Raw genomic sequence first — 13,453 nt, 5'->3', positions numbered from 1 at the left:
AGGGACCAGACCGTACTATGGGGTGTCATGTACCCAGATCTATAGGTGGAAGCACCAGACCGTACTATGGGGTGTCATGTACCCAGATCTATAGGTGGAGGCACCAGACAGTACTATGGGGTGTCATGTACCCGGATCTATAGGTGGAGGCACCAGACCGTACTATGGGGTGTCATGTACCCAGATCTATAGGTGGAGGCACCAGACCGTACTATGGGGTGTCATGTACCCAGATCTATAGGTGGAGGCACCAGACCGTACTATGGGGTGTCATGTACCCGGATCTATAGGTGGAAGCACCAGACCGTACTATGGGGTGTCATGTACCCGGATCTATAGGTGGAGGCACCAGACAGTACTATGGGGTGTCATGTACCCAGATCTATAGGTGGAGGGACCAGACCGTACTATGGGGTGTCATGTACCCAGATCTATAGGTGGAAGCACCAGACCGTACTATGGGGTGTCATGTACCCAGATCTATAGGTGGAGGCACCAGACAGTACTATGGGGTGTCATGTACCCGGATCTATAGGTGGAGGCACCAGACCGTACTATGGGGTGTCATGTACCCAGATCTATAGGTGGAGGCACCAGACCGTACTATGGGGTGTCATGTACCCAGATCTATAGGTGGAGGCACCAGACCGTACAGTCATGGCCAAAAGTTTTGAGAATGACACCAAAATGATATTTTCACATGATCTGCTGGCCTCTGGTTTTTATTAGTGTTTGTCTGATGTTTATATCACATACAGAAATATAATTGCAATCATATTATGAGTACCAATAGGTTATATTGACAGTTAGAATGAGTCAATATTTGCAGTGTTGCCCCTTCTTCTTCAAGACCTCTGTAATTCTCCCTGGCTGCTCTCAATCAACTTTTGGACCAAATCCTGACTGATAGCAGTCCATTCTTGCATAATCAATGCTTGCATTTTGACAGAATTTGTTGGTTTTTGTTTGTCCACCCGTCTCTTGATGATTGACCACAAGTTCTCAATGAGATTAAGATCTGGGGAGTTTCCAGGCCATGGACCCAAAATCTCTATGTTTTGTTCCATGAGCCATTTAGTTATCATCTTTGCTTTATGGCAAGGTGCTCCATCATGCTGGAAAAGGCATTGTTGGGCGCCAAACTGCTCTTGGACGGTTGGGAGAAGTTGCTCTTGGAGGACATTCTGGTACCATTCTTTATTCATGGCTGTGTTTTTAGGCAAGACTGTGAGTGAGCCGATTCCCTTGGCTGAGAAGCAACCCCACACATGAATGGTTTCAGGATGCTTTACAGTTGGCATGAGACAAGACTGGTGGTAGCGCTCACCTCTTCTTCTCCGAATAAGCTGTTTTCCAGATGTCCCAAACAATCGAAAAGGGGATTCATCAGAGAAAATGACTTTGCCCCAGTCCTCAGCAGTCCACTCCCTGTACCTTTTGCAGAATATCAGTCGGTCCCTGATGTTTTTTCTGGAGAGAAATGGCTTCTTTGCTGCCCTCCTTGAAACCAGCCCTTGCTCAAAGAGTCTCCGCCTCACAGTGCGTGCAGAAGCACTCACACCAGCCTGCTGCCATTCCTGAGCAAGCTCGGCACTGCTGGTAGTCCGATCCCGCAGCTGAAACAGTTTTAAGATACGGTCCTGGCGCTTGCTGGTCTTTCTTGGGCGCCCTGGAGCCTTTTTGACAACAATGGAAGCTCTCTCCTTGAAGTTCTTGATGATGCGATAGATTGTTGACTGAGGTGCAATCTTTGTAGCTGCGATACTCTTCCCTGTTAGGCCATTTTTGTGCAGTGCAATGATGGCTGCACGTGTTTCTTTAGAGATAACCATGGTTAACTGAAGAGAAACAATGATACCAAGAACCAGCCTCCTTTTAAAGTGTCCAGTGATGTCATTCTTACTTAATCATGACTGATTGATCGCCAGCCCTGTCCTCATCAACACCCACACCTGTGTTAATGGATCAATCACTAAAACGATGTTAGCTGCTCCTTTTAAGGCAGGACTGCAATGATGTTGAAATGTGTTTTGGGGGTTAAAGTTCATTTTCTGGGCAAATATTGACTTTGCAAGTACAGTAATTGCTGTTAAGCTGATCACTCTTTGACATTCAGGAGTATATGCAAATTGCCATTACAAAAAATGAAGCAGTAAACTTTGGAAAAATTACTATTTGTCTCATTCTCAATACTTTTGGCCATGACTGTACTATGGGGTGTCATGTACCCGGATCTATAGGTGGAGGCACCAGACCGTACTATGGGGTATCATGCACCCAGATGTATAGGTGGAGGCACCAGACCGTACTATGGGGTGTCATGCACCCAGATCTATAGGTGGAGGCACCAGACCGTACTATGGGGTGTCATGTACCCGGATCTATAGGTGGAGGCACCAGACCGTACTATGGGGTGTCATGCACCCAGATCTATAGGTGGAGGCACCAGACCGTACTATGGGGTGTCATGCACCCAGATCTATAGGTGGAGGCACCAGACCGTACTATGGGGTGTCATGCACCCAGATCTATAGGTGGAGGCACCAGACCGTACTATGGGGTGTCATGTACCCGGTTCTATAGGTGGAGGCACCAGACCGTACTATGGGGTATCATGCACCCAGATGTATAGGTGGAAGCACCAGACCGTACTATGGGGTGTCATGCACCCAGATCTATAGGTGGAGGCACCAGACCGTACTATGAGGTGTCATGTACCCGGATCTATAGGTGGAGGCACCAGACCGTACTATGGGGTGTCATGCACCCAGATCTATAGGTGGAGGCACCAGACCGTACTATGGGGTGTCATGCACCCAGATCTATAGGTGGAGGCACCAGACCGTACTATGGGGTGTCATGCACCCAGATCTATAGGTGGAGGCACCAGACCGTACTATGGGCTGTCATGTACCCGGATCTATAGGTGGAGGCACCAGACCGTACTATGGGGTATGATGCACCCAGATGTATAGGTGGAGGCACCAGACCGTACTATGGGGTGGCATGCACCCAGATCTATAGGTGGAGGCACCAGACCGTACTATGGGGTGTCATGTACCCAGATCTATAGGTGGAGGCACCAGACCGTACTATGGGGTGTCATGTACCCGGATCTATAGGTGGAGGCACCAGACAGTACTATGGGGTGTCATGTACCCGGATCTATAGGTGGAGGCACCAGACCGTACTATGGGATGTCATGTACCCGGATCTATAGGTGGAGGCACCAGACCGTACTATGGGGTGTCATGTACCTGGATCTATAGGTGGAGGCACCAGACCGTACTATGGGGTGTCATGTACCCGGATCTATAGGTGGAGGCACCAGACAGTACTATGGGGTGTCATGTACCCGGATCTATAGGTGGAGGCACCAGACCGTACTATGGGGTATCATGTACCCGGATCTATAGGTGGAGGCACCAGACCGTACTATGGGGTATCATGTACCCGGATCTATAGGTGGAGGCACCAGACCGTACTATGGGGTATCATGCACCCAGATCTATAGGTGGAGGCACCAGACCGTACTATGGGGTGTCATGTACCCGGATCTATAGGTGGAGGCACCAGACAGTACTATGGGGTGTCATGTACCCGGATCTATAGGTGGAGGCACCAGACCGTACTATGGGGTGTCATGTACCTGGATCTATAGGTGGAGGCACCAGACCGTACTATGGGGTGTCATGTACCCGGATCTATAGGTGGAGGCACCAGACAGTACTATGGGGTGTCATGTACCCGGATCTATAGGTGGAGGCACCAGACCGTACTATGGGGTATCATGTACCCGGATCTATAGGTGGAGGCACCAGACCGTACTATGGGGTATCATGCACCCAGATCTATAGGTGGAGGCACCAGACCGTACTATGGGGTGTCATGTACCCGGATCTATAGGTGGAGGCACCAGACAGTACTATGGGGTGTCATGTACCCGGATCTATAGGTGGAGGCACCAGACCGTACTATGGGGTGTCATGTACCTGGATCTATAGGTGGAGGCACCAGACCGTACTATGGGGTGTCATGTACCCGGATCTATAGGTGGAGGCACCAGACAGTACTATGGGGTGTCATGTACCCGGATCTATAGGTGGAGGCACCAGACCGTACTATGGGGTATCATGTACCCGGATCTATAGGTGGAGGCACCAGACCGTACTATGGGGTATCATGCACCCAGATCTATAGGTGGAGGCACCAGACCGTACTATGGGGTGTCATGTACCCGGATCTATAGGTGGAGGCACCAGACCGTACTATGGGGTGTCATGCACCCAGATCTATAGGTGGAGGTACGTGGCTGTCGGACCCCTGCTTCGTTTCCCGGTCGCTCACCTTCCTCATCACCTTGTTGGACACAGGCGGATTCAGACGCTCATCGACCCCGAAGTATTCCTGGAGGGTTTCCAGGGCGGCCATCCTGCCGCTTCTCGTGCTGTGACAGAACATACAGACATGGTTTCTTGTAGGCCGCTGCCCCCACCCTCGCACATGGCGCCCCTCTCACCTCTCACCGTCCTTCTGCTCCTCCGGATGACGCCGTTTCCGTTTTCCTGATTATGAAAAAACTTGTATTAGGGTAAAGAGCCGGATAAGCGAGCAGCAGACGAGAACGGCGGGCGCGTAATGGTGAGCCGCCATCGCACCGATCTGACGACCACTGGCAGAAACACGTGTCCGATGGAGGTCTAGTACACGACCTGTAATAACCCCGGAGCACAGAGGAGGGAGGAGCCTGCAGAATGATGTCACTACGACATCACAGGGGCTATGCCCGGTAAGCTCCTCCCCTCAGGCAGGGTGATGGCGTCCTGTGCTGGCAGTAGAAGGCCATGAGAGGAGGACAATCTGCAGAGCCAAGGTCATGGGAGGACTTCTCAGCTTATGTCATCTGTGCAGGGAGGGGGAGGAGGTGAGCTGCGATATCACCTGTAGTCTTCTATGTGAGTGCTGTGAGCATGCTGCGGTCTGTCCAGGGGTCACTGTGCGGGGAGGGGGAGGAGGTGAGTTGTGTTATCACCTGTAGTTTTCTATGTCAGAGCTGTGAGCATGCTGCAGTCTGAGCAGGACTCACTGTGCGGGGAGGGGGAAGAGGTGAGCTGCGATGTCTTCTGTAGTCTTCTATGTGAGTGCTGTGAGCATGCTGCGGTCTGTGCAGGTGACACTGTACGGGGAGGGGGAGGAGGTGAGCTGCAATATCACCTGTAGTCTTCTATGTGAGTGCTGTGAGCATGCTGCGGTCTGTCCAGGGGTCACTGTGTGTGGAGGGGGAGGAGGTGAGCTGCAATATCACCTGCAGTCTTCTATGTGAGTGCTGTGAGCATGCTGCAGTCTGTGCAGGGGTCACTGTGCGGGGAGGGGGAGGAGGTGAGCTGCAATATCACCTGCAGTCTTCTATGTGTGTGCTGTGAGCATGCTGCGGTCTGTGCAGGGGTCACTGTACGGGGAGGGGGAGGAGGTGAGCTGCGATATCACCTGTAGTTTTCTATGTCAGAGCTGTGAGCATGCTGCGGTCTGTGCAGGAGTCACTGTGCGGGGAGGGGGAGGAGGTGAGCTGCAATATCACCTGTAGTCTTCTATGTGAGTGCTGTGAGCATGCTGCGGTCTGTGCAAGGGTCACTGTGCGGGGAGGGGGAGGAGGTGAGCTGCAATATCACCTGCAGTCTTCTATGTGTGTGCTGTGAGCATGCTGCGGTCTGTGCAGGGGTCACTGTACGGGGAGGGGGAGGAGGTGAGCTGCGATATCACCTGTAGTTTTCTATGTCAGAGCTGTGAGCATGCTGCGGTCTGTGCAGGAGTCACTGTGCGGGGAGGGGGAGGAGGTGAGCTGCAATATCACCTGTAGTCTTCTATGTGAGTGCTGTGAGCATGCTGCGGTCTGTGCAGGAGTCACTGTGCGGGGAGGGGGAGGAGGGGAGTTGTGATATCACCTGTAGTTTTCTATGTGACTGCTGTGAGCATGCTGCGCTAAGTGCAGGAATCACTGTGCGGGGAGTGGGAGGAGGTGAGCTGCGATATCATCTGTTGTCTTCTATGTGAGTGCTGTGAGCATGCTGCGGTCTGTGCAGGAGTCACAGTGCAGGGAGGAGGAGGAGGTGAGCTGCGATATCACCTGTAGTCTTCTATGTGAGTGCTGTGAGCATGCTGTGGTCTGTGCAGGAGTCACTGTGCAGGAGGAGGAGGTGAGCTGCGATGACACCTGTAGTCTTCTATGTGAGTGCTGTGAGCATGCTGCGGTCTGTGCAGGAGTCACTGTGCGGGGAGGGGGAGGAGGTGAGTTGTGATATCACCTGTAGTTTTCTATGTCAGCGCTGTGAGCATGCTGCACTCTGTGAAGGAGTCACTGTGTGTGGAGGGGGAGGAGGTGAGCTGCGATGTCACCTGTAGTCTTCTATGTGAGTGCTGTGAGCATGCTGCGGTCTTTGCAGGAGTCACTGTGCAGGGAGGGGGAGGAGGTGAGCTGCGATGTCACCTGTAGTCTTCTATGTGAGTGCTGTGAGCATGCTGCGGTCTGTGCAGGAGTCACTGTGTAGGGAAGGGGAGGAGGTGAGCTACGATATCACCAGTATCCTGACCGATTATTTATAGCACTTTGGATAGACAGAGCAATGTGATAGAGCAAATGATTCAAGGGTAATTTCTCCATTTTTCTTTCAATGTTGTTAAACCTGCAGTTGTCTGATCACTTATTCACGGTCTAACATTCAAAGTCATCTGTGAGTGCGAGCGAGGGGCGGCACAGCAGAGCTGCCGAGGGGCGGCACAGCCGAGCTGCCGAGGGGCGGCACAGCCGAGCGGAAAAGGGGCGGCACAGCCGAGCGGAAAAGGGGCGGCACAGCAGAGAGGCCGAGGGGCGGCACAGCAGAGAGGCCGAGGGGCGGCACAGCAGAGCTGGAAGAGCGGGTGGGGGCAGTACACACAATGCATTGCATCACCATCATCTACTTCTAACAGCAGTGAGAGGAGAGGAGCCTCCATCATACCCGGCAGACACTGTGTTACATCATCATCATCTACATCTAACAGCAGTGAGAGGAGAGGAGCCTCCATCATACCCGGCAGACACTGTGTTACATCACCATCATCTACATCTAACAGCAGTGAGAGGAGAGGAGCCTCCATCATACCCGGCAGACACTGTGTTACATCATCATCATCATCTACATCTAACAGCAGTGAGAGGAGAGGAGCCTCCATCATACCCGGCAGACACTGTGTTACATCATCATCATCATCTACATCTAACAGCAGTGAGAGGAGAGGAGCCTCCATCATACCCGGCAGACACTGTGTTACATCACCATCATCTACATCTAACAGCAGTGAGAGGAGAGGAGCCTCCATCATACCCGGCAAACACTGTGTTACATCATCATCATCTACATCTAACAGCAGTGAGAGGAGAGGAGCCTCCATCATACCCGGCAGACACTGTGTTACATCACCATCATCATCTACATCTAACAGCAGTGAGAGGAGAGGAGCCTCCATCATACCCGGCAGACACTGTGTTACATCACCATCATCTACATCTAACAGGAGTGAGAGGAGAGGAGCCTCCATCATACCCGGCAGACACTGTGTTACATCACCATCATCTACATCTAACAGCAGTGAGAGAAGAGGAGCCTCCATCATACCCGGCAGACACTGTGTTACATCACCATCATCTACATCTAACAGCAGTGAGAGGAGAGGAGCCTCCATCATACCTGGCAGACACTGTGTTACATCATCATCATCATCTACATCTAACAGCAGTGAGAGGAGAGGAGCCTCCATCATACCCGGCAGACACTGTGTTACATCATCATCATCATCTACATCTAACAGCAGTGAGAGGAGAGGAGCCTCCATCATACCCGGCAGACACTGTGTTACATCATCATCATCATCATCTACATCTAACAGCAGTGAGAGGAGAGGAGCCTCCATCATACCCAGCAGACACTGTGTTACATCACCATCATCATCATCTACATCTAACAGCAGTGAGAGGAGAGGAGCCTCCATCATACCCGGCAGACACTGTGTTACATCATCACCATAATCTACATCTAACAGCAGTGAGAGGAGAGGAGCCTCCATCATACCCGGCAGACACTGTGTTACATCACCATCATCATCTACATCTAACAGCAGTGAGAGGAGAGGAGCCTCCATCATACCCGGCAGACACTGTGTTACATCATCACCATCTACATCTAACAGCAGTGAGAGGAGAGGAGCCTCCATCATACCCAGCAGACACTGTGTTACATCATCACCATCTACATCTAACAGCAGTGAGAGGAGAGGAGCCTCCATCATACCCGGCAGACACTGTGTTACATCACCATCATCTACATCTAACAGCAGTGAGAGGAGAGGAGCCTCCATCATACCCGGCAGACACTGTGTTACATCACCATCATCATCTACATCTAACAGCAGTGAGAGGAGAGGAGCCTCCATCATACCCGGCAGACACTGTGTTACATCATCATCATCATCTACATCTAACAGCAGTGAGAGGAGAGGAGCCTCCATCACACCCGGCAGACACTGTGTTACATCACCATCATCTACATCTAACAGCAGTGAGAGGAGAGGAGCCTCCATCATACCCGGCAGACACTGTGTTACATCATCATCATCATCTACATCTAACAGCAGTGAGAGGAGAGGAGCCTCCATCATACCCGGCAGACACTGTGTTACATCACCATCATCTACATCTAACAGCAGTGAGAGGAGAGGAGCCTCCATCATACCCGGCAGACACTGTGTTACATCATCATCATCATCTACATCTAACAGCAGTGAAAGGAGAGGAGCCTCCATCATACCCGGCAGACACGGTGTTACATCACCATCATCATCATCTACATCTAACAGCAGTGAGAGGAGAGGAGCCTCCATCATACCCGGCAGACACTGTGTTACATCATCACCATCATCTACATCTAACAGCAGTGAGAGGAGAGGAGCCTCCATCATACCCAGCAGACACTGTGTTACATCATCATCATCATCTACATCTAACAGCAGTGAAAGGAGAGGAGCCTCCATCATACCCGGCAGACACTGTGTTACATCACCATCATCATCATCATCTACATCTAACAGCAGTGAGAGGAGAGGAGCCTCCATCATACCCGGCAGACACTGTGTTACATCACCATCATCTACATCTAACAGCAGTGAGAGGAGAGGAGCCTCCATCATACCCGGCAGACACTGTGTTACATCATCATCATCTACATCTAACAGCAGTGAGAGGAGAGGAGCCTCCATCATACCCGGCAGACACTGTGTTACATCATCATCATCTACATCTAACAGCAGTGAGAGGAGAGGAGCCTCCATCATACCCGGCAGACACTGTGTTACATCATCATCATCTACATCTAACAGCAGTGAGAGGAGAGGAGCCTCCATCATACCCGGCAGACACTGTGTTACATCACCATCATCTACATCTAACAGCAGTGAGAGGAGAGGAGCCTCCATCATACCCGGCAGACACTGTGTTACATCACCATCATCTACATCTAACAGCAGTGAGAGGAGAGGAGCCTCCATCATACCCGGCAGACACTGTGTTACATCACCATCATCATCTACATCTAACAGCAGTGAGAGGAGAGGAGCCTCCATCATACCCAGCAGACACTGTGTTACATCATCATCATCATCTACATCTAACAGCAGTGAGAGGAGAGGAGCCTCCATCATACCCGGCAGACACTGTGTTACATCACCATCATCATCTACATCTAACAGCAGTGAGAGGAGAGGAGCCTCCATCATACCCGGCAGACACTGTGTTACATCATCATCATCATCTACATCTAACAGCAGTGAGAGGAGAGGAGCCTCCATCATACCCGGCAGACACTGTGTTACACCATCATCATCATCTATATCTAACAGCAGTGAGAGGAGAGGAGCCTCCATCATACCCGGCAGACACTGTGTTACATCATCATCATCATCTACATCTAACAGCAGTGAGAGGAGAGGAGCCTCCATCATACCCGGCATATACTGTGTTACATCATCATCATCATCTACATCTAACAGCAGTGAGAGGAGAGGACCCTCCATCATACCCGGCAGACACTGTGTTACATCACCATCATCTACATCTAACAGCAGTGAGAGGAGAGGAGCCTCCATCATACCCGGCAGACACTGTGTTACATCATCATCATCTACATCTAACAGCAGTGAGAGGAGAGGAGCCTCCATCATACCCGGCAGACACTGTGTTACATCACCATCATCTACATCTAACAGGAGTGAGAGGAGAGGAGCCTCCATCATACCCGGCAGACACTGTGTTACATCATCATCATCATCTACAACTAACAGCAGTGAGAGGAGAGGAGCCTCCATCATACCCGGCAGACACTGTGTTACATCATCATCATCATCTACATCTAACAGCAGTGAGAGGAGAGGAGCCTCCATCATACCCGGCAGACACTGTGTTACATCATCACCATCATCTACATCTAACAGCAGTGAGAGGAGAGGAGCCTCCATCATACCCGGCAGACACTGTGTTACATCACCATCATCTACATCTAACAGCAGTGAGAGGAGAGGAGCCTCCATCATACCCGGCAGACACTGTATTACATCATCATCATCTACATCTAACAGCAGTGAGAGGAGAGGAGCCTCCATCATACCCGGCAGACACTGTGTTACATCACCATCATCTACATCTAACAGGAGTGAGAGGAGAGGAGCCTCCATCATACCCAGCAGACACTGTGTTACATCATCATCTACATCTAACAGCAGTGAGAGGAGAGGAGCCTCCATCATACCCGGCAGACACTGCGTTACATCATCATCATCTACATCTAACAGCAGTGAGAGGAGAGGAGCCTCCATCATACCCGGCAGACACTGTGTTACATCATCATCATCATCTACATCTAACAGCAGTGAGAGGAGAGGAGCCTCCATCATACCCGGCAGACACTGCGTTACATCATCATCATCTACATCTAACAGCAGTGAGAGGAGAGGAGCCTCCATCATACCCGGCAGACACTGTGTTACATCATCATCATCATCTACATCTAACAGCAGTGAGAGGAGAGGAGCCTCCATCATACCCGGCAGACACTGTGTTACATCACCATCATCTACATCTAACAGCAGTGAGAGGAGAGGAGCCTCCATCATACCCGGCAGACACTGTGTTACATCATCATCTCATCTACATCTAACAGCAGTGAGAGGAGAGGAGCCTCCATCATACCCGGCAGACACTGTGTTACATCATCATCATCTACATCTAACAGCAGTGAGAGGAGAGGAGCCTCCATCATACCCGGCAGACACTGTGTTACATCACCATCATCTACATCTAACAGGAGTGAGAGGAGAGGAGCCTCCATCATACCCAGCAGACACTGTGTTACATCCACCATCATCTACATCTAACAGCAGTGAGAGGAGAGGAGCCTCCATCATACCCGGCAGACACTGTGTTACATCATCATCATCTACATCTAACAGCAGTGAGAGGAGAGGAGCCTCCATCATACCCAGCAGACACTGTGTTACATCATCATCATCATCTACATCTAACAGCAGTGAGAGGAGAGGAGCCTCCATCATACCCGGCAGACACTGTGTTACATCATCATCATCTACATCTAACAGCAGTGAGAGGAGAGGAGCCTCCATCATACCCAGCAGACACTGTGTTACATCACCATCATCTACATCTAACAGCAGTGAGAGGAGAGGAGCCTCCATCATACCCGGCAGACACTGTGTTACATCACCATCATCATCTACATCTAACAGCAGTGAGAGGAGAGGAGCCTCCATCATACCCGGCAGACACTGTGTTACACCATCATCATCTACATCTAACAGCAGTGAGAGGAGAGGAGCCTCCATCATACCCGGCAGACACTGTGTTACATCATCATCATCTACATCTAACAGCAGTGAGAGGAGAGGAGCCTCCATCATACCCGGCAGACACTGTGTTACATCACCATCATCTACATCTAACAGCAGTGAGAGGAGAGGAGCCTCGATCATACCCGGCAGACACTGTGTTACACATCATCATCTACATCTAACAGCAGTGAGAGGAGAGGAGCCTCCATCATACCCGGCAGACACTGTGTTACATCATCATCATCTACATCTAACAGCAGTGAGAGGAGAGGAGCCTCCATCATACCCGGCAGACACTGTGTTACATCATCATCATCTACATCTAACAGCAGTGAGAGGAGAGGAGCCTCCATCATACCCGGCAGACACTGTGTTACATCATCATCATCTACATCTAACAGCAGTGAGAGGAGAGGAGCCTCCATCATACCCGGCAGACACTGTGTTACATCACCATCATCATCTACATCTAACAGCAGTGAGAGGAGAGGAGCCTCCATCATACCCGGCAGACACTGTGTTACATCATCATCATCATCTACATCTAACAGCAGTGAGAGGAGAGGAGCCTCCATCATACCCGGCAGACACTGTGTTACATCATCATCATCTACATCTAACAGCAGTGAGAGGAGAGGAGCCTCCATCATACCCGGCAGACACTGTGTTACATCACCATCATCTACATCTAACAGCAGTGAGAGGAGAGGAGCCTCCATCATACCCGGCAGACACTGTGTTACATCATCATCATCTACATCTAACAGCAGTGAGAGGAGAGGAGCCTCCATCATACCCGGCAGACACTGTGTTACATCATCATCATCATCTACATCTAACAGCAGTGAGAGGAGAGGAGCCTCCATCATACCCGGCAGACACTGTGTTACATCATCATCATCTACATCTAACAGCAGTGAGAGGAGAGGAGCCTCCATCATACCCGGCAGACACTGTGTTACATCATCATCATCTACATCTAACAGGAGTGAGAGGAGAGGAGCCTCCATCATACCCAGCAGACACTGTGTTACATCATCATCATCTACATCTAACAGCAGTGAGAGGAGAGGAGCCTCCATCATACCCGGCAGACACTGTGTTACATCACCATCATCTACATCTAACGCAGTGAGAGGAGAGGAGCCTCCATCATACCCGGCAGACACTGTGTTACATCACCATCATCTACACCTAACAGCAGTGAGAGGAGAGGAGCCTCCATCATACCAGCAGACACTGTGTTACATCATCATCATCTACATCTAACAGCAGTGAGAGGAGAGGAGCCTCCATCATACCCGGCAGACACTGTGTTACATCATCATCATCATCTACATCTAACAGCAGTGAGAGGAGAGGAGCCTCCATCATACCCTGGCAGACACTGTGTTACATCATCATCATCTACATCTAACAGCAGTGAGAGGAGAGGAGCCTCCATCATACCCGGCAGACACTGTGTTACATCATCATCATCATCTACATCTAACAGCAGTGGAGAGGAGAGGAGCCTCCATCATAC

At 50.7% G+C, this 13,453-nt stretch overlaps 1 protein-coding gene across 2 annotated transcripts in view; it reads right to left on the bottom strand.

Moving 5' to 3' along the window:
- FAM204A (family with sequence similarity 204 member A) overlaps positions 1-13,453 on the bottom strand; it is a 70,680-nt gene that overhangs the window by 41,945 nt on the left and 15,282 nt on the right. For both annotated transcript variants that reach the window (XR_012321850.1, XM_073681264.1), the window contains exons 3-4: positions 4,520-4,565; positions 4,348-4,447 (exon numbers count right to left, since the gene is read on the bottom strand). Coding sequence is in view for 1 of the 2 variants with exons in the window: in XM_073681264.1 (XP_073537365.1) it covers positions 4,348-4,447; positions 4,520-4,565 (146 nt within the window). In the remaining variant the exon portion in view is untranslated. The remainder of the gene's footprint in view (positions 1-4,347; positions 4,448-4,519; positions 4,566-13,453) is intronic.

This window comes from Phyllobates terribilis, unplaced genomic scaffold (assembly GCF_046119375.1).
Source record: "Phyllobates terribilis strain yellow unplaced genomic scaffold, ASM4611937v1 Scaffold_5__5_contigs__length_657084704, whole genome shotgun sequence".
Lineage (NCBI taxonomy): Eukaryota > Metazoa > Chordata > Amphibia > Anura > Dendrobatidae > Phyllobates > Phyllobates terribilis.
Note: the sequence above shows the minus strand (reverse complement) of the source record. Positions and strands in the feature narration are given on the sequence as shown.